Raw genomic sequence first — 27,293 nt, 5'->3', positions numbered from 1 at the left:
GAAGTTAGGGTATGGGTATTCGCATGGCTACTTGGATGGACATGGTGGCACGAATTTCACAGGTGTTGCACAGTCCTCATTTTCTGCTTTTTCCACTTACACGTCAATGTAACAAAATGATTGATGTTATTTTGTTGGCAACGAGCGACCGGTATGAATTGGATGGTCCTCCACTGTTTCCGTTTTTAAAGACTCCCAACTGTAGATGGACAAATTAAGCGCGTCCAACTCATATAAGGAATGCCTTGGGCATAATGAGGGATCTAACCTAACTAATTAGAGCCTTATTCTGCTCTGCTGCTGCCTCCGGAAGTGTGAAGAAGGATTTGTCCAGGGAGTTTTTGTGTTGGACGAGTGGATATCGTGGGATTGAAGCTTCAGTTAAATTCATCCGAAAGGATAGTTTTTGTGTCGAACGAAGGAAGATCGGGGACAGGTAAATCTTCTAAATCGTAAGTCCCATTTCTTAGAAACCCTTTTGTTAGTTTCAGAGAAAAATGTATTGGATGAAGTAGCACATTGTGTTCGAAAAGGTCTTGTTTGCAATTTCAATGATCTCCGGCGCAATCTGCGAGATCTGCGTTTTATGGAGTACCTCCATCGAATGTTAGTATAGTGGCCTTTTATGTAAGAGGCTCTGCATGCATGCTGTTTCCTGTTTTAGTATGCTTATGAATTATAATTTTTCTTTGGAAAAGATAAAACAGAGATTTGTGAAGGATGGATTAAAGGTTGACCCCATTATTATATTGATTATTTAGATTTCTTTACGATTTCAGTATTTTTAACATTAATAATATATATTATCTATAATTGCAGGTTAACAATATGCTTTATATTTTGTTAACTAATTCAATTAATTTAATTCAAATGATAAAAGAATCAGTACCAATTAAATATCAATTAATATGAAGATGGGATTAGTGTTGATTTGGAGTTTAAAGAAATGTAGGAAACGGAGTAAAACAAGATCAGAAATGACATATACAAACACAGAGATAGAAGACATAATTTTATAGTAGTTCAGCTTTTCAGACTACATCCACGTTCAACCTGGGATTCTCAGTTTTATTAATTAATTTTTCTCTATACAGTACAACAGCCACATCAATAGCTGTATCATTCAATAATATAGGACCGAGAGGTTTTCAGTTACAACTGAAGAACTATTGAGGGATAATTCCTACAGAATACTGGCATTAGATATCAGGTAAAGAACATTTTCCTATTACGAAGTAATTGGTAAAATAATTGCTTTTTATTGAGAGAGACCGAGAGGTCATTATATACAAAAGAATTGAATGATGATGAAGAAACATTCTATTCGAGCTAAAAGAAAGCTAAAGAAATTTAACAGATAACTATAGACTAACTAATAATACAATTATTCTATTATTTGCAATAGATTACAAATAGATAACCATTAACTAATAATAGAAGCTATCTATTATTGTAATACCCTCCCTTAATGGTTAATCTATCCACAACACTAAGCTGTCCTTTGAATTTGACAAACTTATCAAGACCAAGAGGCTTGGTGAGAATGTCTGCAGTCTGATCCATTGTAGGAATGTATTGCAAGTCTATTGTCCTGTCTTCAACCATCTGTCGTATGTAGTGACAATGAACATCCACATGTTTGGTTCATTCATGGAAGACTAGATTCTGTGCTAATTTGATAATGCCTTCGTTATCAACAAACAAATGGGTTGGTCTTGTTGGTGACATCTACATATCCCCAAGCATCTGATGAAGCCAAACAGCTTTACAACCTGCCTTAACTGTCCTTCTGTATTCAGACTCTATAAAGGAGAGAGAAACTGCCTGCTGCTTCTTACCGGTCCATGTGATGACATCGGATCCCAAACTGAACACATATCCAAAAGTTGACTTTTTATCGTCAATAGAGCTTGCCCAATCTGAATTTGTGAACCCATTGAGTCTAGGATTAGAACTTCGAGAGTAAAGAAGTCCATAATCTGTAGTGCCCTGCACATAACAAAATGACTTTGGTGTTAAGATGTCATGGCCTATTCCCACTATGGAATTCCTTTAGCCTAAGAATATGTTTGAGGTTCAAACACACTATGAATGTTAGTCATCAGAGTAAAATTAACTTACTCTGTAGGTCATCTCGAAGATCAACAAGTGTCTTATCCCACCACTTAGGACAGAGACGAAAGTGACCAACATTAGTATCAGGAGATGCTCTATGATCAGGTTCCTCAACAAAAGAATCGAGATCAAACTCAGGTGAAGCATCTACAAATCTGGATGATCTTGCAGGAGAAGCTGGAGGTATATGTATAGGGATCACTGGTATAATTGGAGCTGTAGGAGCTATTGGAGCCCTCCGATTAGATGGACCTGATGGAAGTCTAACTCCAAAATCACGAGTCTTCATAGGCTGGTTTGGTAGATTAGGAACAGGAGAAACAAGCATGAAAGGTCCTCGTTGCTCATCAAAGACTACATTACGAATGTATAGGAGATGGGATGTCTCAGTGTCAATCAAGTGGGAGGATTTGTCAAGACTATTGTATCCAACAAGTATGAGTTTTTGACTCTTGGCATCTAACGTGGTGCGTGACGCATTAGAGATCCAAACAAAGGCAAGATAGCCAAAAACCTTCAGGTGACTGATTCTGGGCTTGCGACTTGACGAGGCCACTTCCAAAATCTTACCTTTGACTGCCACTGTGGGTGACCGGTTCAAAAGATAAATTGTAGTGTTAATTGCTTCTGCCCAGAATTTCTTTGAAACATGTCTGTGTTCGAGCATGGATCAAGCCATCTCGGTGATTGTTCTGTTCTAACATTCAACTACACTGTTTTGTTGTGGTGTGGGGTGTGGTTAACTGGTGCTGAATGCCAGGAGTATCACAGAAGCTAGAGAAGTCATTAGAACAAAATCCCCCCCCCCATTTTTTGGCCTAAGAGCCATAATAGATTTCTCAAACTCTTTTTCAACTAAAGGTTTAAACTTCTGAAATACAATAAATGCATCTGATCTATTTTTAAGAAAGTATACCTACATTTTTCTACTGAAATCATCAAGGAACAATAGAAAAATATTGGGACCCAAGAACTGAAGGAGTGGTCATAGGGCCATAGATGTCAGCATGAACAAGCTAAAGTACCTGAGAAGCTCGTCATGAATATGTGAAAGGTGTGCGATGTTGCTTCTCAACTTGGCATGCATCACAAATTCCAAGCTGCTAAGTTTGAATCTCTAGCAATTCGAGGACAAGCTCTTCCCGAGCAAGCTGAGAAAGATAATGCACATTTAAGTGCCCATATCGTTGATGCCTAAGAGTATTGATAAAAGATTGTCAAGCAGCCATAGCGAAGTCTTGAGAATCACCAGAATCAGTAAGTCAGAAAAGACCATGATCCTCAAGACCCATCGTAACAATAGCCTAATTCGCCCTATCAGTGATGGTGCACTAATGTGAATTGAAGGTGACATCCAACAATGGAGAGTGTTGCAACAACTCATTGACTAAGAGTAGATTTAGTTCCATCCTTGGAACATGTGCACATCGAGGAAAATGAGATTCCTCCCAGTAGACTGAATCTCAATGTTGCCTTTACCAACAACCAAAAATAACAGAAATTGAATAAGGCTGGTAGTCAGTGAAAAGGTCTTTGCGATGGGTGAAATGACAAGAGACACTTTAATCAATGTACCAGGTAGACAACTTCACACAATCTATAGGTCTTTTAGCCATGAAGGCGTAAAAGGCAGATTTAGTCTGCTCAGTGTGCTCTGCATTGTTTGCTTTGGTCTGCGAACCAAATTGCTTAGATTGGGCAGCTAAGCATTTTCGACATTCAACCTTCATGTGACCAAACTTGTGGCAATAGTTGCATTGAATGTTCTTCTTTTGGGAGCCTTCTGAATCTGCAACAAAGGATTTCTGCTCAAAAAATTGTTGAGACTCATCTTTATCTGTCTAAATCTATGTTACCCCAAGTTTTTGGGATGAGGGGATGGGGAAACGGGTTTTCGGGATGGTTTTTTCTTTTTTTGCAGGAACAGGGGACGGCTATATACATATACATATCGGAATTTTCAAATATATTCATCAATTCTACATTCATCACAACAACATAGTTTAAAATTATCAATTCCATTCATCAAATAATGATTCATCAATGATCATAGGGAATAGCAATCAGCATCTAATTGAATCATCATAGAAAATTCTAAATAGCATCATTTTTAATCATTTAAGAAAATTCAAATAATCACTTTCAATCATCATCTAAGTACTTACAATACCATTAGTAAGTCATGAAATGAATCAAATGAGACAATGAAAAACATCAACTTTCAACAAAATGAAAACATTGAAAAGTTAAGACTTAAACAATTAAACTTTTAAAGTATCAAGTTATCAACCATGTCTATCAATGATCATATTGATGTATAATCATTCCATCAATGTATCAACTATCAATGATCATATAATGTCAAGAGAAAACATTTCAATTCTAAAACATCAAAATCAAAATGAAAGCAAAGATACTATGACAGCTGCCCCTAATCTTCCATATCAAAGTCACTATCACTATCATCTTGAGCCTCAAGGGATGCACCATCCAATGGAATGCCAAGCAATCCTGTCAGTTTGTCATCCTCATCAACTTGGGTGGCATCCTCGGGATCAATATCCCATCGTAAAGCTGGATTCTGTCGATACACTGGAGTCTTATGATCGTCAAGTTGTAGAGCACTATGCACAACCACTAACTTCTCTGCTCGTTTAGAGGTAAGCCTATTCCTCTTTACGGAGTGGATAAAGCTGTATGTAGACCAATTCCTCTCTGCAGCAGAGGAACTAGCTACCTGTGAGAGGAGACAAATTGCAAGCATCTTTAATTTAACTGTGGTGCATTTGATCCATGCCATTGCCACCAACCAACGGGGCTTTTCAATGCCATTACTGCTCTATCCACCTTTGCCTCTATTGTGCCAAAGGTTGGACCATCAAGGTTTGTGAAGGCAACCCATTGCTCTCGAAGTATACTAGATTCTTGAGATAAATACATCTTTTGAAGGGCCTTTAGAATACCATGTCTCACCTCATCATCCTCACTAGGAGCACACCTTCCAGGCCTAGGCGCATACCATTTTGGATTTAGTGCATAAGCTGCCATGTGAAGAGGAGTATTCATAGTATTCCACCTCTGCAAGAAAATTGGATTAATGTACTTATCATATAAGACCAGATCATTATCATGAGCCAATATTATTTGCTTCATCTTTTCAAGCATGTTGTCTACAGTGTCATATGTCTCCCCAAGGCTAGGAGAGTCTGTATCAGCATATCTAATGACATCCACAATAGGAGAGACGATCGAGCAAACATATCTACAATGAGAATAAGAAGAACATGTTAGTTATATATTTTTAAAAGTAAATGACTGAAAATCAGAATCTTTTAAATTTAAATCGGATTTTAGAAATCTGAAAATTGAAAGGATTTATGAAACTTATGATTTCCAAGTGAAAATGAGAATAAAAAATGTCTTACCTCATAGTAGACCACCAAGTATCATCAAGAATCCTTTGTTTGATGGCTTTTCCTTCAATAGTGTTTGATGTAAGCCACTTATTCCACTCTGAATTCACTACCATTTGTTGTAGAGCGTCATGCACCTCAACCATCCTCTCTAGCAGAATGTAGTAGCTAGCATATCTTGTCTCTACAGGTTTGAGAAATTCCTTCTTTGAAAATGTCCTAAAGAGGGCAAGTGAGGTGTGGTGGTTGCAAATAAACATTTGAATCTCTCTTCCTTGTGTCACCACTTCTTTTACCCAAGACAATTTTCCCATGTTCTTCAATGCATTGTTCAATGCATGACCGCAACATGGAGTCCAAAAGATGTGCTTGTAAGCACCCTCCACCATCATTCCAACCAATTTGCACACATGTGCTGAATCAGTAATCACTTGAACAACATTTGAGGGCCCAACCTCCTCTATGGTCTCTGGTAGAATGCCAAATTGAAAATCTGCATCCTTGCGTTTCCCTGAACAATCAACTGCCTTAAGAAAATAAGAGCCAGCTGCGGATGTGACAATGACATTGATAATTGGCCGATGTCTAATATCAGTCCACCCATCCATCACAATGAAACAACTAGTCTTCATCCAAGTATGACTCATATCCTTCATCACCAAACTCACCTTGGAATATGCTTTATCAAGGAGGGTAGTGCATAGTTTATGATCTCCAGGGGGTACTGCAGAGGGGCCTACTGAACCTGCATCTCTAATCATTTTTTTGAAGAATGGTGATTGGGCCACATGAAATGGGATGGCATGGGCATAAAAGAAATCAGCAACAGAACAATCTAACATTTCTCGTGCTTGTGCATTGAACAAATCTGTAATTGACCCTGGCTGCCCACTATCACTAGCCTTCCTTTTTCCCTTTTCATTTTTTCTGTTCCCACACTAGTAAATACACTATCACTGGATGACATAGAGTGACTAGTAATACCATGAGTAGATAACTGTGAAGGTGGAGGCATAACAAAGGGCAAACCTTTAGACTTGTACTCAGCCTCCATGTGCAATCTATAACACTCTAATTTAGCATCCTCCTCTAATTTTTTACAGTATTTAACTTCTTTGTCCTTAACCCCCAAGAAATGAGACCACATCCGTGTGTAACTCCCTCTAATTTCACCTTCACACACATGACATTTATAAATCCTACTTCCACCTGAATTTTTCTTTTTGACATCTATTGGATGAACAAGGCAAAGTAGAGGCTTTTTAGGATTAAAAGGACCCCGTGCAAAGTCTTTGAGAACAACTGAAGGTATTTCAAATTTGTTTGTTATATCTCTTGAATCACCACCACCTCCAATTCCAACTTCTTCACCCTGCCATCCTTCATCACTACTAGAACCATCAGTGCTGCTGCTGCTCATATTTAAATTTAATGGAGATCAAGAATCTGAAATTTAACAAAAATGAAAATGAAAATCAGACTTCTCTCTCATGACATACATTAAAAAATTTGTAATAAGTATCAAGAACTTTAACACAATAAATATTAAATATTAATCTAAGAACTATTGAAATTTGAAAACTAAGCTTTAACTTTTTATTTTTTAAGGGCAATCCAGTTTAGAATTTAGAAATCATTTTACTGCTTTCAGGCACAATGCTAGAGTAAGATCTTAAGTTTTAATTTATAATAATTTATTGTAAATGTATTTACAATTACAAACTTACACAATGACTCTTAAAAAATAATAAATTTAAAAAATGAAAAATAAAAAGCTTACCTCTGCAACCTGTGAAATAAAAACCCTGCTTGCAATACGTTTATTATTATCTCTTCTCAGCTTTGCAACTTTGTTTGCAACCTTCAAACACCTATAACCTGCGTAGTTAGAAGCAGTCTGAACTATGTTTGGACAGTATGTTTTCACTGAAAATAATGTGAAAGCAATTTCTCTAAAGAATATGTATAATACCTAAAACTTTGATATAAATTAGAGTGTAGAACTTTGATTAAAATTATAGTTTGTTTATAGAAAGAGCAGTTCTATGGGACAAACATTAAAAAGTGGTCAGCTGATGAAAAAAACTCCAATTAGAAAAATTCGTACAGCTCTTGCAGCGGTTTAGATATCTCTGCTTAGAAGCTGATAGGGTTTATAAACAAACAACCTATGATCAGCCAACCTTCTTTATAGCAGTATGCCTATGCCTGAGCCTGATTTTTCCTCTCTTCTAAATTATGATTTCTAAGTAACTTCAACCTTCAAACACGTGTGTGAGAATGAGGAATGTTGCTCCGAGTAGAGAATGAGGAATGTTGCGTTCAACTTTGTTAAGCTTCAGACGCGTGTTGCCCTAGTCTTTAAGATGCGTTCGCCCTTGCTTGCGACCTGCATCTACCTTGCTGGTAATTTGCGTTTGCCCTCTGTCCGAACTCGACCTGCGTCCAAACTGACCTGCAAACAAATTGCCCTCCAAAACAAACTCGACCTACAAAAAACTCGGCTCTTCAACCCTTCAGCACAGCTTTGTCCATGTCGGGGAAAATGGGAAATGAAAAATATTTCCTCACTAAAGTTTTAAACTTTTAAACATTAACAAACTTAAAAACTTAGCTTTTAGACATATAAAAAATATTAAAAGTTTTATTTTTTAATATATTTGAAGTTCGACTACCAAAATTCAGGGTCTGCAGGTGGCCAATATAATTTATTTAATTTTTGTGATAAAAATAAAAATCGAAAACATTTTTAGAAGTCTCAGAAACTCTAGGAAATGAAAATGCAGTCCTCGGGATAGTCAACAAGTTTCGGAAACTGGTTGACTATTTCCCGTGTTGCGGGGACACGTTTTTGATTTTCCTATCCAGGTGGGGTCAGCTTGGAAACATTTCCTGCCATCCCCCTGTCCTCGAAACCGTCATCGTTTCTGAGACCTAAGTCTTAGAGGTGGAAACGCGTTCCCAGGTAACATAGGTCTAAATGGATTTAGCAGCAAAGGCTTGCCTATGGAAGTGGAGCTAGAATTGCTACGGAATTCTTGTTTCCACTGATCTTGTTGAAACATAAGTGTGCAAAGATATGTGAACTTTAGATCAACATCAGTAGAAGTGATGTTGAAAGTCTTGATAAAATGCTCGTAGGACTTAGGTAAACTTTTAAGAGTTATGACCACCATGTCCTCTTCCTCCATCTTGCATCCAATGGCAAGCAACTAATCATGGATTTCCTGAATCTTATTTAGGTAAGCTTGGAGCGATGTTCGCTCATTCATGATAATAGAAAACAGAGTGTTCTTCAGAATGAAAGCTCTGCTTTTGTCAGAAGCCTTATGAAGATTTTTTAGATGTGCCTATATCTTAGCAGCTGTCTTGTTGGATGAAATTTGAGAGAGCTGATCATCAATGACAAATCATTTGAGAAGCATCATTGCCTCTTGATTATTCAGATCCCATGCATTCTGATCAGTACCAGGAGCAGTCGGACACTATGTAACACCCAAAACAAGCTGATTAATATTCCAATATTTAAAGATTGCTATTATCTGCTACATCCATGTGCCATAATTCCAACCTTTGAATTTTGAATTGTTCATGAGTAGAATATTAGTTAAAGATGCCATAGCATGTTTTTCAATGAAAAAATTTGAAAATCTATTAAGGCACATACATTGAGGCAAAAAAATGGAAGACCTTGAAAATTCGAAGGGGTACCTAGAAGAGAGTTCAAAAAACCTAGAAAAATGTTAGTTTCTAGATCCCTTGGCTCAAAAATTGAGGCATGAAAATTGAGGTACCCAGAAAAATCTAATGACAACCTAGTTGAGATCTTGGAAAACCCAACAAGAATTTGTGAATCATCTTTTGATTCGGTACAAAAATTAGGGTTTCGAACAAAAACGGCCTTGCTACAAAAAAACCCCCAAAATGGTGGAAATGTGCAGAAAAAATAGATGGCAGTTGCAAAAAAAAGGCTGTAAGAAGCAAATGTCATAGAAAATAATTTTGAAACATATTGCTCAGATAATTTTGAACAAGAAATTATAATATTTTTCGAAAAATTTCAAATAATTGGCTTTGATACCATATTATGAAGTAATTGGTAAAATACTTGCTTGTTATAATTAGAGACTAAGAGTTCAATATACACAAAGAATTGAACGATGTTTCCTGAGGAAACAATTGTAAAGAATAGAAACATTCTATTCTAGCTAAAAGATAGCTAAAGAAAGCTAACAGATAACTACAGACCATAGTTATGGGACTCGGACTCCCCTCTGACTCAGAAAGTCAAAATCGGACTCGAACTCGAACTCGGTGACCAGAGTTAGCAAGGACTCGAAAAATTGAAAAACCCATGAAATTTAAAGATTTTTAAGGATTTACCCTTTTTTTCATGCATCATTTAGTCAATTAACATTAAATACACAATAAATGAGATCATTGATGTAAAAATCGCCTGAGGAGATTAATTGCCTAGGCCTGAAAAAGTTTAATCGGGAAAAATCGGGAATTAAAAAACCACTAAATTTTAATAAAAAAATGCGATTTTTTTACAAAATTCAATGCTTTTTTGCATCTAATGACTTAATTACTAACAATACATAAGAAACAATCATGTTTAGATATATATCAATGCAAAAAGAGTTATTAATCGGTAAATTACTAACAAGTAAGTAGTGACAAGTTGTAAATTACTAACAACTAACAAGTTCACAACACATGAGAAGTATTCTCATAAATAAAGTGTCAAATGTAAAGAGTTCAAATAAGCACATCAACATGACTACAAATAAGTACAAATGTCAAATACAGGACTACATCTTCCTCTTCCCAATTGCTTTACTAGTGAGTGCGGGAGAGGGTAAAGCTCTAGAACTAGAACCCCGTAGGGTTTGTGCCCATGTTTGTGTCTGTGCCAATGCAGGAGATGGTGTAGCTAGAGAACTAGATGTCGGTAGCTCCACATTCGTTGCACGCAAGATGTCAAGGTCCTCTGCAGTAAGCTCAATGTCATCATCCTCATCATCGCCCTCCTCGATGTCATCCAAATCGATGTCATATCTAGTTCCACCCCCTTACTCCTCTGCAGCCTCCTCCGCGGCCTCCCTCTCCAAATTGGAGATGTCCTCCTGTGTAAATAAGGGAGCCTGCTCCTGTGCCGTCCAATCATAATAAGGATCTATCTCATCCAAATCGACTGGCCCAGGAGGATCTTGTTGTGCCTTTTTCATGTGCAATTTAAGATTATATTGCACATAGACCATGTCATTCATCCTCTTTTGGGACAACTTGTTTCTCTTTTTTGTGTGGATGGCCTCAAACAAACTCCAGTTGCGCTCAAAATGTGATGCGCTTCAAGGCTGTGATAGGATTCTGAGAGCAAATTTTGCAAGATTTGGAGTGCTTGCACCCCAAGTGGTCCACCAAGCCACTGCATCACAAAAATTGTACAAGTTAGAAAATACTAATAGACAACAAAAAGTGAAACATAAATGTTAATTTAGCATTTGAGATTCAGAAGTTTGCAAATGTATTACCTGGGGTTTGTGTAAGCCTTGCTCTCTTGCAGAGAGAAGTGGAGAACACCTTGCCCCCTGCTGAAGTGAAGATCTCCTGCTCAGTGATGATTTTATCTCTTGTTTCCTCGCTGGTTACCATCTTTTCGACGCACTCACTTAGGCCTTTGATGACCTCTCCATCAGGATCTGCATATGTACCATCAGCCCTAAAACCAAAAACCAAAAATAAATAAGTCTTGCAATTTTAGTACACACCCAACACCCTACGAAAGCAAAATGAACTCAAGTCTTCATTAGCTTAAATTTGAGTAAGAACGAGCTTACGGTATACCTAAAACGTGGGTTGAGGAAATATCCTGCTGCATGAATGGGTTGGTGGAGCTGATTATTCCACCTTCTATCAATGATCTGCCAAATGGGTTCATATTTGATGCTTTCCCCCTTGTAATTTTTGACAAATTCTTTGGCCTTGTCCATGGCCTCATATAGTTCACCCATTGGCGTTTGGTCTCCATCAACCAAACGCAGAACTCTAACTAAAGGCTCAGACACCTACAATATAAATTTGAAATTAGTTGACAAGTTACAAAATTATTATTTACTTGAGTTACAAACTTAGTATGTTATAAAGTTGTAAAGTGTAAACTAAAACTTAAAGTTTTGTAGTTACCTTTACTATTTCATCAGCCTTATCTTCAAAATATTTATCAAACACAATCCGCACAACATTCTCTCCTTCACTCTTCTTTGAAAATGTGGAAGCAAGCCATTTTTTGGAAACAAACATTTGCTTCAAAGAAGCCAAATTATCGAGAATGCTTTGCAATATCAAAAAAATTATTGCAAACCTTGTGACGGCAGGCCTGACAATTTCTTTGCCATTAGTGTGCTCTCTCATCAGGCTAAGAAACCATGGGTGATTGTATATGTATTTTATCACCCGCCTTGCATCCTCCACAATTGGAGTGACCCACTCAAGTTTGCCCATGTCCTCCAAAAGAAGGTCAAGGACATGTGCTGCACACAGGGTCCAAGAGAGAGTGGGGTGCCTCTGCTGTAGGAGTTTTCCTGCCAATTGTAAAAGAAAATACTAATTAGTTTTCAACTTTTCAAAAATATCAAACTATTAAAAATTCTTGTTGTGAAATTCACAATGCACATGCAACATAAAATTACGATTTACCTGCTGATACATATGCAACAGCATTATCTGTGATGATTTGCACCACATTTTCAATGCCAATCTCTAAGACCATGTTCTTCAACATCAATGCCAATGTCTGAGCATTTTTTACCTTGTTGGAGGCATCAATTGATTTCAGGAACACCACATTATCATTACAGCAAGCCAAAAAATTAATTATGGTCCTGCTCTTCCCATCCGTCCACCCGTCAGAAAGAATGGTGCAACCAAATTTTGTCCATTCTTGTTTCTGTTCCTCAACAAATGCTTTGGCCCTCTCAACAGCATTTCCAATAAGCCTACAATAACAAAATTTAGTTATGTCTTAGATTCTTAGTAATTTAAAATTGATTTAGACTTTAGTAATCAACATTCTAATTTCTAGATAAATTAATTAAAATTTAGAACTAAGTAAAAAGTTAAAAATTAAAAGGAAATCGAGTGTAATAAAATTATTCGCTTACCTGCCACCTAACACAAAACGAGAAGGGGACTTGTACCTCTTTCTTGCAACTGTCAACCCTGTGGCCAAAACCTCCCAATAGGGACTGTCCACAACACTAATGGGAAGGTTGTTGAAAACCCAGAAATCTGCTAGTGCATTGTCCAACTGGTCATGGACCTCCTTATTCCATCTAGTGGCCTCTAATGAAGGTTGTGCACTAGGTGTGTGCCTCGGCACAAAATAGCTCCCTATCCCAGAAGCACCTGCTGATCCTGATGGTGTGGAAGTGCTAGGAGGTGTAGGAGTGGGAGTGGGAGCAGAACTTGTGAAAGAAAAACCACCCTGTTTGCGGACATGCGGCCCACGATAAGAGCCGGCCATGCTCTCAATGGCTGCCTCCTCTTGAACATCAACGAAACTGCCCTGGGTCTCTGCTATGGCTGCCCTGACATGCAATTTATTCCGCTCTCTTTGCAATTTTTTTTGCTCTCCAGTTGCGAGCAAGGCATTTGCAAACCTTTTTATTTCTTCTGTTGTACTCTCACAAGGATTCGTATCATGTTTCGAGATCCTTGCGATGTGATATTTGAACCGGTAAATGCCCCCGGATATTACTTTTTCACATCGAATGCAAATCACTTTGGTTGGTTCATCGGGTGCTTCATAGGCATATTTCCATGCTTGATCTCTCGCGTTCTTTGGCCTGGTGCCAATGTAGCCTGAGGGGCATGGAGTCAATGGCCATTTATTGGCCATTTAAAACTGCTGCGGGCTGCCTACACATACAAATTTAAAAAAAAAACTATAAATAAATTATAACAAGATCAAAGTTAACAGTTAAACAAAGAATTCAAGCAACATTCCAATAATAGCACTAATAAATTGAAATCCAAATAACATTCAAACAAACTAGCTGCTAGGGTGTCAAATTTTTCAAAAAAGTGCAAATTTCTAGCATAAATTTGATCTAGAATGGAAAAAAATGCAAATGAATGCATTTAATCTTGCTTACATTCATCAAATGCATTCCTAACTAATTAGGAATGTATTTTTATCCATTTACATGCAAGAAAAAAAAATACAATCTCTTGCAAAAATAAAAAACAAAGATTCAAATCACTTACCTAGTAACGAAGAAATCGAATCAAAAGGCCTCCAAATGCACTTGATTTCGCCTGTTTCTTGCCAAGAACTCCTCCTCTATCCTCTCCTCTCCAAAACGCCCTAAGCAATGTAAAAACAAAATGAAAAAAATGTGTTTTTTCGTCACTTTATGTGACTGCCGGGCGCGGGCGATTTTTTTGCAACAAATCGCGATTTTTAAGCGATTTTTTAGGCGATTAATCTGCGATTTTTTGGAAAAAATTTGCAAAAAAAAATTTGCGATTTTTGGGGCGACTAAATCGCCGGCCCCAAAAAATTGCGATTTTATCTTGATTGAGATAAATAGAAGCTACTTAACACTCATACACAATTTTGCATAGATCAAATAAGTATAATAGCGAATTTCTGAAGAAAAAAAACTGAATAACATAATATAAAGTTGAAGATTTAAAATTTAAGATTCAATCCTTAATAAATTCGTGACATACCACTATATCATTTTCAAAATTAATATACACTGAAAAAAAACACCTTCTAGAAATCTCTATCTTTTTAAATTTAAAAGAATTTTTTTTTATTTTTTGGAAAGTCCTGGGCTCGGGACTCGGCGAGTCCATGTGGACTCTGCTAGGACTCGGCCGAGTCAAATTGCAGAGGCCATTTGCCTTGGAAAGGCCACCTCTGTCTCAGACTTGCAGAGTCCTGCTCGGACACGCAGAGTCCCGGAACAGACTAACTAATATTAGAAACATTCTATTATTTATAATAGATTACAAATAGATAACCATTAACTAATAATAGAAGCTATCTATTATTGTAATATTTCCAACCCCCAGCTGCTACATATGATGGTGATTTGGCTTCATACACCCAACAATTAGAATATTTAACTAACAAGGGAGGTTTCTGCCAAGACTTGAAGAACAGTCTTGACTGGAAGAACAATGTTGGTTTTGTGTCTTGGAAACAGTTGTGAATCAATCATAGATTATAACAATGCTTGATGCAATAAGAAGGAATAGCTCAATTATCAAGCAGAAGTGGTCACTGCTCTTGTTGATATGAATGATAGAGAAAAATCACAGAACTGTTTGAGGATATATACATGATAGATTCTATCCTTCAGAAAGTAAACAGAGAAATGTTAAAGTTATTTTTGACATTGTAAACTGAAGCAACTCTCTTCTTGCATGAGATAACTTATGAACTGAGAAGCAATCTAAGAGAAACTGAGTCTCAAAATTTGGAGTTCAGTCTAGGATATACAGATTTAATATTTTTAGCAGCAGAGGAAAGTTTATATTGGTACTAAGAAGTTTTTTCTAAAATCACATTGATTGAGCATGGGGACATTTTTGTACGGAGACATAATTTACAAACTGAGAAGCAATCTAGGAGAAAATGAGACACAAAATTTGGAGTATGGTCTAAGAAAAATAGGTTTGAAGATTTTTAGCAAGTTTAGATTGCAAATAGAAAGTTTTTAAAAAACCATATTGATTGAGAATAGGGCATTTTGGTATGGAGATGTCATACAGTAGCATTTATTATGATGGAGGCAGCATAAATGGAAGGTATCGAATTTGCAAGAACAAATAATCTAGCTCATGATCACGATATGATTTACATTTCATCAATTAAATTGACAAACTTAAATTAACATTTAAGCTAGAAATATGAATGACAGAAAAATTGTAGAACTGTTTGAGGATAGATATATGATAGATTCCGTCCTTTAGAAAGTAGATGGGGAAAGACTGATGATAAAGTTGTTTTTAACATTGTAATCTGAAGCAACTGTCTTCTTACATGAAATAAATTACAAACTGAGAAGCAATTTAGGAGAAACTGAGACACAAAAATTGGAGTTTAGTTTAGGAGAAATAGATTTAAAGATTTTTAGCAGTAGGGGGGAGTTTAGATTCCTAAAAAGAAGTTTTTGAAAAATCATATTGATTGAGCATATAGCATGCATTTTGGTACTGAGATGTCACGCGGTAGCATTTATCATAAAGGAGGCAGAATAAATAGAAGGTGTTGAATTTGCAAGAGCAAAATATTTGATCTATCTCATAATCACAATATGATTTGCGTTTCATCAATTAAACTGACAAACTTAAATCAATGAGTCAACAAATAGACTTGAGAGAATAAATTTTATAGAAGTCCACAACCACAATAGTACATGTAATGATTCATATTTCACAGACAACTTGAGTAAATAGAGTAAAGTAATCAGAATTCCTTGTAGATAGCGACAACAGAAATGTAGTGCATAAAAGAGGATATAAACAGCAATAATGAATTCAAGTTCAAGCATTGTTAGTCAGAATTCCTTTTAGAGATAATGACAGATGAAATGTATATAGATGAATATACTGTAAATGTTCCAAGGATGTAGAATCTACACAACATAAGCGCATAAGAGAAGATATAAACAACAATAGTGAGTTCAAGTTGTTAATCAGAATTTCTCTGAGATAATGACAGATGACTTGTATATAGATGAATGTACTATAAATGTTCCATGTATCTGGAATTTATGCAACATAAATGTTGATGTTTCACCCATAAAATAATGAGAAAAGTAGAATAAAGATTCATAAAAGACAAAAGAGATTATCCTGGGACCCTTCCACTTGAAGGGAAAAATCCAGCCACACTAAAAGTAAACCTCTTTTATTGATAATAAAATTTTCAAGTACAATGCCTTCCATTTGATGCATTCATCATAACAAACAAAGCAATCACACATGTAGAGAGTTGAGAGACCCTTCATATTACACTCAAAGTTCTCTTTAATTTTCAAATACAAGACTCTTCATGTTTCCAAATGCATGACTCTTCGCATGAAATATGTCTCTCCAAATAATATTATCTCAAATATTATCACTATCATTTGTACTTAAAGGAGGTGCAATAGTTAAGCCGATAGACATATATACAGATGACATTTTTATTAATTAAGACGTATGATATAGACAAATGCTTAAACAAATCTAAATAAATTAAAAAAAGTCCAAGACTATAATTTTTTTAAATACTCTTTATAAATCTACAAAAATTAATATCGAATATTTAGATATAACTCAACGCTTAACCTAATATTTAAATCATATTTTAGATATTGTTACAAAATATAAAACACAATTGAGCCTAATTTTACTAGTTCCTAGAAAATATTATCTAGATTTAGAGTGTGAGTAACGAAAAAAAGATAAGTTAACATTTTTAATTCATGTCTTATATAATTGAACTTTCATTATTTTAAATAATTTATTAAAAATATTAGAAGCCTTAAATAAAACAAACATAAAGTATGACTTAAAAACTTCTCCTTCTTTTGCTTCTCCCTCTTCTGCTCCTTCTCCTTCTTTTCCTCCTCTTCCTCCTTCCAAGCTTCTTTTCCTTCTCCTTCTCCCTTTTCTCCTCTTTGTCCCCCTTCTTCTCCTTCTTCTTTTCCTCCTCCTCCTTGGACTTCTTCTCCTTATAGGACTTCTTCTTCTTCTTCTTCTTCTTCTCCCCCTCCTCCTTTTCCTTCCCCATATTTTCTTTCTTCTTTGTCTTCTCTTCCTTATCCTTCTTCTTCACTTCCTTCTCCTTTTCCTTTTGCTTCTTCATCTCCTTCCTCTTATTTTTCAACTTCTCCTCCTTTCCTTTCTTTTCAATTTTCTTCTTCTTCTGTGTTGTTTAGCCAAAGATAAGAGTGTCCCATATTTTTTAATCATTTCTTTCTTTATACTATTAAAATTACTAAATCTAAGTCTGTGAGAAACTCTGTCAAAAAATCCTAAAAATCCTGAGTTTTATGATTCAAACAGGAATAATCCACTAAAGGGAAGTCTAATTATTAATAATTTTTTTTTCCTATCATGTTATCAAATCACCTCACCTAACATGAATAAAAAGATTACATGAATGAGGTAACATTTATATTGAAGAAGTTAGTTAATTAATGTAAAAAAATTGGTCAAGGATCTTTGGTTGTTGCAGCATTTGAATAATGTAGAAATAAATTGTTAATTCTTTTAAAATATATTCTTGATCTTTTTATAATTTTTAATTTAAAGTTTTAATATAATGAGAAAGTGAGTGAAACATAGTTGAAATCAAGAAAGTCATAATAAAAAGAGTTAAGTTTATGTTTAGATTTCAATTTTATTGTAATAAAATTTTGTAAATTTAGTAATTCATATAATTGAATAGATTTAACTTAATAAATGTAAGATTCAATTCATTTACTTCGTAAAAATAGTGAAAAAAATACTATGAAAATTAGTCTTAAATTATTAAGATTTAAAATGAAAAATGAAAACTAAGAAACATAGATTTTAATTAAAAGATCAAATATTAAATTTAATTTAAAATAAGAAACACAAAGTCTATAATTAAATCCGAAATGTAAAATATAGACTTTAACTATGAAAATAATTATTTTTACATATTTACATTTTATTTTGTTATACATAGATTTTATATTTTCACATTTTATAATAACATTATATAAGATATTTTACATATAACTATATATATAAAATTGAATTGAATATATAAAATTTAAAGATTGAATGTCCCACAACACCAAACACGGTGGACAGCAATTTATTTACCCACCAACTTAAAGGACTTTATTACTAAAAGAACTTATTAACTTTCTCAAATTTAGTTATTACAATTTTAGCTATTGCATTCATCCTAGGGAAAACGTAACTAACTTAAAAGGGAAAACATAACTAATTTGGAATGTAAATCAGACTGTTACTATTGTTTGTTAATTTGAAAAGCATGCATATAATTAGTTGAGACACATAGTATTTTTATATTTATTGGTGAAAGTGAGGTTTAATATAGAAAGTTCGTTTGTAAAAATATTTTTCACTTATTAAATACTTTTATAAAAATTGGTCACACCTTCTTCCATTGGCCTTGCAATCTTAAACTCCCTGAAAACAGTAAATGTTTCCCACTTTAGGCATATGAGTGCGATTCTTGATGAAAGAAAATTCTTTTATGTAAGGCAGGGGTCCTATGGGAGGGACTTGGGCTCTATTTTTGTAGCGTATAGCTACATAGTGATTTTTTGGAGGGGGCTAAATGTTTAATTAGAATCTTCTACAAAATAGGAGCTCCGACTTTTGAGCCCTCTCAATATGATCGGGTGAAAATGGGGTGGGGTTGAATTTATCCCCGTCAACCTAGGATTTTTTTTACACATGTCAACAATCTATTAATTATTTTAAAAATTTAATTATAATACTAATAAAATAATGATATCATGAGTTTTAATTTTTGAAGTGATATTCATGGGACCGCTAGCTTCCTTAAATTTAGTACCTAAAAGTTTAAAGCTGAAACAAATTAAAAAACTTCATGGGACCATTAACCTTCAAATATCCCTAAAAACTCTAATATAGCTACCCCTCTATTTTTAAGGAATCCCCCCTCCATGGAACCCCAACCTAAGTCATTTAAACTTTTTTTAAAATTAGTTTGCTCTTATTTTCTGAGCAAATCATCCATAAGTTAATTTTTTTTAATAATTAACTAAAATAATCTTTGTATTTCATTCCTTAGCGACTAATTTCCACACCAATCTAAATTTTCTATTTACATTAAATAATAATAACATTTTTTTAATATTGTCATCCACACTTTGATAAATTTTCTCGACCGACACTATTCAAGAACTATGACATGTATTGCACGTTATATAGCCGCTTGTAGGGATGCTATCATTTTCACAGATGACAACAAAGATGTTGCTCCAGAACACGCGTCCCTTGTGTGCCACCTATTGGCGAGATGATGCTCCAATCAGATTGCATCCCAAATATAAATGACGTGGTTAGTGTCATGATTACCGATGGACAACCCATTTTTTGGCGCTGGAAAGCTTAAAATCCGATATGAGACATCATGCGCTTTGACCAAAGTTTCTCCTATAATAGCCTATCGGCTAATAAGTATGTTCTCCAGCTATTGACACAATATTATATTTATTTCAACATATGGCAAAATCAGAGATAAAGATCTCTATTGCAGCTACATCTTCAACACTCCCTCTTAGCAAGAGATAGATCTTTAGTATGAGAGTCACATATAGCTGCAACTTAAGATGTCAATGATAAATTCTCATCACATAGATTCTAGTAAAAACAGGTTATCTCAGCATAACATAATTCATAATAGTAGCATAGAATTAACGTCATAGAGTCGCACACATGACTTACATGATGTCTCATTATAGAAGGTGGAACAAGGGTTTTCACTTCAAACTTCTCTCCTTGAGAAGAATGCATTTCCACCATGCCTCATCGTAGAAAGTGGAACAAGGCTTTCACCTCAGACTTATCCCTAAGAAGAATGCATTTACACTAATACTTCATCGCAGAGGGTGGATTGAGGGCTTTCACTTCAGACTTCTCCCTGAGAAGAATGCGTTTCCACCATGCCACATTGCAGAGGGTGGATCCACCATACCTACTTGCAGAGGGTGGAATGGGGGATTTCACCGCGAACTTCTCTCACGTGGAAGAACTCATTAACAAGGGATTGCACGTCAAACTTCTCTCATAGAGAAGAACTCATTAACAACATGTAAAGGAATGACTAAGATTCTCTCTCAACAGAAACTTCCTCTTAGCAAGGACAACATTGATCACCACAATAAGATAGCTGATATAACCTCCCTTTGAAGATGAACATCTCCCTCTAAATATGTATCATCAAGGCGACATCCTCATCTCATTGCTTCTTGTTGCACCCTACAACCAAGAGAGATATTAATAACTCATAAAATCAACTATAATAGAGATCAATGTTAAAAGCACACATTATTCCCAATGATATAACAAGAACTCAAGATAGAATACTTATCTCTTTCCATGTGAAAATCATAAAAAAAATGAGAACCAACAACTGCAACAAGCATCTTCCAAAATAATTGACACCAAAATAACCAATTAGTTCAATCATATTCTCTTGCATGATGCCAAGTCAGCATACATACAATACAAAACATAACATATGACATTGAGAATTGGTACAATAGACCTTTTAGACTCATAGGTAATATAATACTCAAAACAAGATACATTCTCATTTGCATATCATTATTCACCCTTATATCAAAATACAACCATACAGATCCTCATACACACAAAATATGATCATACACACCGTGGGTAAGATATCATGATTGAATTGCTGTAAAGTTTGTATAAAACACCGTACATGAGATATTATATTTGTATTGTTATAAAGATCATAACAATGCATACAACACAGGATCAAGGGGTGTAATAGGTTTTAGAAGCATCATGAAGATTTTAGTGTAAGTTTTAATTGAGTAGATTAAATTAACAAAGACATCAAAGACAGTGATATAAAATGGACATGAAAGACATAACACACAAATTTATAGGGGTTTGACAAATTTGCCTATGTTAACTCTTGAAGTAGGGGAAATCTCTTGTTAACCTTTTCCAATATGATGTACACAACCATTTATAGAAGCATATTGTAACAAACAGTTTTTCATAATAGAAACAAGGACGGTTTAAACAAAGAATTTCCAGATAACTGGAATCCTTTTCAAATGACATTAATTGTTTTTAACAATTAATTGTAATAACCATAACCATAACCATATCAATGTTCATATGAAAATAACTAGTTTAACAATTAACTGAAGATAATTGTATCCATGATCATCTGAAATAACTAGATTAATGATTAACTAAACATAACTATATTCACGATCAACTGAAATAACTAATTTAACGATCAATTGAAAATATCTGTATTTATGATCAATTGAAATAACTAGATTAATGATCAATTGAAAATAACTGTATTTATGATCAATAGAAATAACTAGATTAACGATCAATTGAAAATAACTATATTTAAGATCAACTATCCTTTCTTCATTCAAGTAAGTAAATGCTTAACAAGGAAAGAAGGAAGGAACATACAAGAATCATCCAGAGGGTCTTTCGTTGGTTGTGCAAGCTTCGACTTTGGTGAGAGGAGAAGCATTGACATAGGTTTAACCTCTAAACTTCGGACCAAATTTATTTCCATACATTCTATTAAATTAGAAAGGCCCTCCCTACCTCGGGATCGGGCTTGAGATATTCTTAGTCCAACCACTTGAGCATCCTGGTGTTTAGAATGTCCGCACAGTTATGAAATGAACATGCTTGCATAATTGGCACCATTAACATCAACTGATCATTGGATGGCAATCGTGCTTGAAACTACCTTGGCCAACAATTTTAGATGGGTTCATTGACCCAATCACCACCGCTCGACTTGACAAAAGGTTTCATTACAGGGATGAGCATGAGCTATTAAGTATATTTCATTTAAGATATTCATGTCTGATTTCTCTTCTGCTTTCTTGTAGATTTATTCCACCTCTTCACCTTACTTGGCCATACAGCTGGTGAGTCCCAGGTGTCCGGAATTTTCTGAGCAATCTGCTCTATGCATAAATTCTAGAAGGATTCGCTGCTTAGTATGCCTATCACAAACTGTGACTAGAAAGATTATGTTTTTGAGACTAATTGGGAATATTATTGGATAGTATATTTCATTCCAGATTTTATTGCATTTGGAAAAACGCTTCCATAAGGGTTGTATCTAATTTATTATGAAAGTTTAAAGAAGAGCACTGATAACAAAGGACATGGAGTATGCAACAAAACTCATATTGTAACTTTGAAATAAATCTAGAAAGAAAAGAGTCTTGTGAACCTAACTGGCTGTTATGGAAAACAATAAAATGATATTGAAATAACATTACATGACCTAATGCATATTCTTAATATGTCTGAAGCCTTGCAATCGATTGGAAATCTGCCCTTCTTTAGATGTTGCAGACGTATCCAAAGTGTAAAATACTTTATTCCTCAATGAGCTGAGCACATACGACAGAGATGCTGTTTGAGAATGGAAGTATAGACTGGAATAAAAGAGGATTTTGGCACACGGAAATATATGAAGTCGGGTGCTCAGGGTGGCGCAGAGAGTAAAGGAAAACGTAGCCGAGTGTGCAAGATATATGATGCCCGACTCCTCTCACGGCTTCCATTTTAAAGAGCAAGCCGTGACTTCTTGGCTTCCATAACATAAAAGATTATTTGTCAATTCAAATTGCCAAGTGTTAAATTGGTTGAAAAGAAAGGAAAAATAAAAGGTTAGAAGAAAGAGTTGGAAAGATTATAATTTGGTTTATTTTTATAATATATATTTACATATGTTTATGTAAATATATCAATGGGGTGACATCATTTTATTAAGTTATTATAATATAATGGTGTCATTTCATTTTTATATTTATATGTACGTATATATATATTATAATAATATGATGAAAGATCAATTAAAATCCCCTAAGGTATGTTTTATACTTTAATTAGATTATTTTATGTTTTCGTAGATTATTTTCTTAATAGCTCATGCAGTCCCACAAATGTATCTTGTGTTCAAGTCGTTGGGTCCTTACCAAAGAAGTTTAAGGTCATACTTGCCAATCCTGATGACTAAACTAAGCGAGCATCCCATTCCAATGACTCTATTTAACAATGCTTCCCCCCTTTCTTCTTCTCCTGCAATCACCCATGAAAACACTTTCGCCATAATAACGATTCTATAATAATTTCATATAAACATTTTAAAAGATTTTAAATTATTAATCATAATTTCAAAATCAAGCAATTGCTAACATCAAACTACAGTTAATGGTTAACGACCATCTTCATTAAGAGTTAATACAACGTATATAAATAACTACATATTTCACATGATCATGAAAGATTAATCCGTTAAATCCAATGGTTATGAGCAAGTTTTAGAATTAGGTCAAATTTTTGGGATGTAACTCATATATTTAATATCCCTAATCGGATATTTGCTGATTTCTCTTATAAACAAAATAATCAGAACTAAAACCTTGCAAATGTATTTTAGCACAAACGAATCCAGTACAATAGTCGACAGATGTTTAACCAGTTTCTTCTTAATTATAATATTCAAACTCAGATATAGGCAAATGGAATACAATACGATACTTGAACCAAAAGATTCTTCACAAATTAATAACCAGTTCCTTTCAGAATAATATTCAGGATTTCAGGCACATAAAAATGCATTACAGAGTTATAATGTTAAAACTAGAAACTTCCATACAACTCTGCAAATACGTTATTGCATTATACAACAACAATACAATAACTAGTACAAAAACCCAATCCTAAATACAAATTTAACAGTTAAATTGGAATGCTAGAATAAGAACCTGTAAGTGCGAATGAAACACCTGAAATGATGTTTCCTGGGACAATGTGTTTGCGTCCACTGTCTGCCAGCACAAGGTGCTATGTCCTCAAACTAGCTGAAAGCTGAAGCTTTCTGAAAACTCTCACAAGAGAGAAAACTGAACTGAGTCATAAAATCAAGCATTCCAAAGGGAAGGGGTCTCTTCTCGTTTATTCTCACAACGGTGACCCTTCGACTTCCTTTCTAGGTTTTTCATCTTATCTCTCCTCATCCTCTTGTGACCACTTGGAATATAAAGTTGACCTTTAAAAATAAATTTTCAGCTCACATAGTCAAACTTAATATTGGAAATACATTTGCTCTTAATATTTCTAATGTCCCCAAAAAGAAGGGACATTACAAATCTACCCTCCTTGAGATTGCTTGTCCTCAAACAATATGTACCAGGATCCCATATAAATCTGTAGTTAATCGAGTAACCTAAACTGACAACAAACCTGGCCAAACTGTGAAGCACAGTACCACTTTGCAAACCACCTATCAACTGAATCCCTGGATCCCATATTATTCTACAAAGAAACGTTGTGCGCCTGTAAATTGAGCAACATTGATCATCACTATATTCAACCTCAAACTGAATAGGATCACAATAAAATCCTCGCCCAACCATAGATACAATCTACCAACACCTGGATCCCAAACTCTATTACACTGCCTCCCTGCTATGATGAGATAGAAATATATCCAGGGTCCATGTATAATTTAGTAGAATGTGAAGACCTAACCTAAATGGATGATGTAAGAAATGAGTTGCTCAAAAGTTGAAACTACTATCCCATGGACATCAAAATTCATATTGTCGGCATAAACTTGGAGAATTCCCAAGTGCATAGGTGCTATGAATATGAAATATGCTGAGAATCTAACCACAAGCCTCACATAAATACTCCACTGAAAATTGTTCAGAAACTGATGAAGAAAATTCACCCAACTCCTGAATGGGGTGAAATTGGAAAATATGTTGGGGCTGATCAAATGATAAGCAACAGAAGTTGATTCATCATTCCCATGCTGAGATCCGAATTCATTGCTAGGATCCCAAAAATCTGAAATCAAACTCTTCCTCTTCATGGCAAACAAGAGATGATCCCTCATTTAACATAAAAAGAGGATTGTTAGACATCCAATCAGCAACAACTTCAAAAAAAGGGTTGTCAACAAGCTGAAAGTGTTCTGAGGTTTTGCTACTTAACTGTTTGGGGCAGCTATCCAAGTCCATACATTTGCTGAATGCTCTCAAGTTCATCGATAACTTCCTTAAAAAACTTGTGCCTTTCTTTCTCCTCCTGCTCCTGAGAGTGATTCGTGATCCTAATCTGATTTTCTGCTTCCTGAAGGGAAATTTGAGCATCCTTCAATACCTCTTATGTTTCCTTAAGCTCTCTATTGAGCTCCTTAGTGTCGTTCCTTTCTTTATTTAATTGACCAACATGTGTTTCAGCTACCTTAAGAATGTTATCCTTTTTAGAAAGCAAATACAAATATTTTAATTTCACAGTTTCGAGGGCTGTCTCGACCACATGCAAATCAGAAACAAGCCATTCTTCTTCCACTCCTTGTTGAACCTTCCTGTAGAGATCCTCAACCAACTTGTGAGTGCTGTCATAACGTACCAAAGATGCCACAACCATTTCTTCATTAACCTTCAGTTGGTTTCTAAATGCATGCATTTCATTATCATGTTGATACAACTCATCGTCTTGTAGTGTCATCTTGGATTGTTCCTTTGAATTTCTGTCATGGGCGTAGGTACTATATGGTTCATCACACAAAATTCTCATTTTGTTATTATCTCGTGTGCAACCATCTCCATCTGCCTTTTTGTCAACACTAACCTCCAATTCACCAACATAAAAACTTGTACCCTGGGTAACATCTTCTATGAGGTTGCTGGAAAGCTATATCTCAATGGTAGTTGACTGCTCTTCTACTTCAAAAACCTTGATTTGATGACCTTGATTTATTGGACATTCATCATAAATAGTTTTGCATTGGTCTTTTGCAAGGAGATCTTGAGCTAATTCAAAATACTTCCTTTTTTTCGTGTCAGTCCTATTTTGGGGCTCTAAATGAGAATCCAAGTAATCATTGAATGATAACTCATTCTAAATTCTGATAGGAAGTTCTTCATACTCTTCATAAATGTCAAGGATTTCTGCTCTCATATCGGCCTCAGACTTCTAGGCTAACTGTTCTTGTAACTTCATAATTTAATCCTAACCCTACCACACCAAATGAAATCACTAAAATTATTCGTTGCTTCTAAAGATCTTTTATTTCCTACATGAGAACCCTTCCCAGATCTCTGGTTCGCACATCAGATTTTAACATTGCTGGTGCTGAATTTAAATCACTGCTGCTCAATCCAATTCTTGTTATTAGTGGTGGGTACCGATGTGAAATTCTGACTGGGTTGTAAGCGCCTGCTTTGCATCCACTTCTGGACACTTAGTCACTATGCTGTTTGCCACTATGGAGTCTGCTCAGCCTGACTGCAACCAAACTTCTCTTCACAATCTCCAGATTTCATAAACTTCCCCAATTTTAAGATAGTTGGTAATCTGTCTTCCACATTTCCTTGTGGTATGCCCTCTTTCTATATGTAGAAGTGACAACCTATTTGTAGGATATTTCTCTTAATATGCTCATACAAAAGGCACAATAGTTTGTCCCGCTTGATACTTGTAAAGAATGCTATGCATAGATTTGAGTCACTTAACCAACAAAACCTCACATTCTGGCTGTTTCAAATTCAACAATGAATAGACTGCCTTGGACATTCTTTGCACTACTACTAATCTGACCACAACTCCAATCTTTAAAAACCCTGTCTAGAGGTGACAGGAAGCTGCACAATTAAGATTACAGACTCCCCGATGAATTGAATTTAGTATCTCAATATCCACAACCTGCTATCTTATTATAATTTTAACCAGCCATATCAAGTTGGTGTCCATACTCTCACATGTGGCAATAACTTCAATTATTCTGGGAAGTCGTCTGAATGTCTAAGTTAGACAGTAGAAAGGCAATTCAAACTCCAAACTCCCTCCTCTTTAAAAATGACTTTAGATAGTGTGGAGCTGCACAAATAAATATTCCCTCTAGCATTTTTATGGATTATTTCTTGCAAATTCTTGTTTTTATCATTCTGGTACAACCTTGTAGTG

The 27,293-nt window shown here is 35.2% G+C and overlaps 3 protein-coding genes across 4 annotated transcripts in view; 1 reads left to right on the top strand and 2 right to left on the bottom strand.

Annotated features, from left to right (window-relative positions):
* The first annotated feature begins 265 nt into the window (after window positions 1–265).
* Window positions 266–27,293, top strand: part of LOC149563233 (uncharacterized) — a 63,428-nt gene continuing 36,400 nt past the window's right edge. The window contains exon 1 of one of the 2 annotated variants that reach the window (XM_089826604.1): window positions 266–436. The gene's annotated coding sequence lies outside the window, so the exon portion shown is untranslated. Of the gene's footprint in view, window positions 453–27,293 lie in introns of both variants that reach the window. The other variant, XM_089826605.1, reaches the window with a different exon arrangement.
* LOC149563236 (uncharacterized) lies at window positions 4,547–6,289 on the bottom strand. The gene is made up of 3 exons (XM_089828097.1): window positions 5,541–6,289; window positions 4,951–5,377; window positions 4,547–4,852 (listed from the first exon to the last, which is right to left on the bottom strand). Exons 1-3 carry the CDS (start codon window positions 6,287–6,289, stop codon window positions 4,547–4,549), a joined length of 1,482 nt encoding a protein of 493 aa, XP_089684223.1.
* Window positions 10,883–12,303, bottom strand: LOC149563235 (uncharacterized). The gene is made up of 5 exons (XM_089828096.1): window positions 12,231–12,303; window positions 12,060–12,115; window positions 11,379–11,599; window positions 11,066–11,253; window positions 10,883–10,959 (listed from the first exon to the last, which is right to left on the bottom strand). Exons 1-5 carry the CDS (start codon window positions 12,301–12,303, stop codon window positions 10,883–10,885), a joined length of 615 nt encoding a protein of 204 aa, XP_089684222.1.

Source organism: Cupressus sempervirens, chromosome 4, assembly GCF_028749045.1.
Source record: "Cupressus sempervirens isolate cs-2001-9-10 chromosome 4, ASM2874904v1, whole genome shotgun sequence".
Lineage (NCBI taxonomy): Eukaryota > Viridiplantae > Streptophyta > Pinopsida > Cupressales > Cupressaceae > Cupressus > Cupressus sempervirens.
The sequence above is the reverse complement of the archived record's forward strand: the minus strand, read 5'-3'. Positions and strand labels throughout refer to the sequence as shown.

Coding starts and splice junctions, on each gene's coding strand:
- LOC149563236 (XM_089828097.1), bottom strand. CDS start 6,289: ATGATTAGAGATGCAGGTTCAGTAGGCCCCTCTGCAGTACCCCCTGGA. Junction 5,378..5,540: donor ACTTGGTGGTCTACTATGAG/GTAAGACATTTT, acceptor TTCTCATTGTAG/ATATGTTTGCTCGATCGTCT. Junction 4,853..4,950: donor AGGCAAAGGTGGATAGAGCA/GTAATGGCATTG, acceptor CTCCTCTCACAG/GTAGCTAGTTCCTCTGCTGC.
- LOC149563235 (XM_089828096.1), bottom strand. CDS start 12,303: ATGGTCTTAGAGATTGGCATTGAAAATGTGGTGCAAATCATCACAGAT. Junction 12,116..12,230: donor TGTTGCATATGTATCAGCAG/GTAAATCGTAAT, acceptor TACAATTGGCAG/GAAAACTCCTACAGCAGAGG. Junction 11,600..12,059: donor GGACCCTGTGTGCAGCACAT/GTCCTTGACCTT, acceptor TTTATATTGTAG/GTGTCTGAGCCTTTAGTTAG.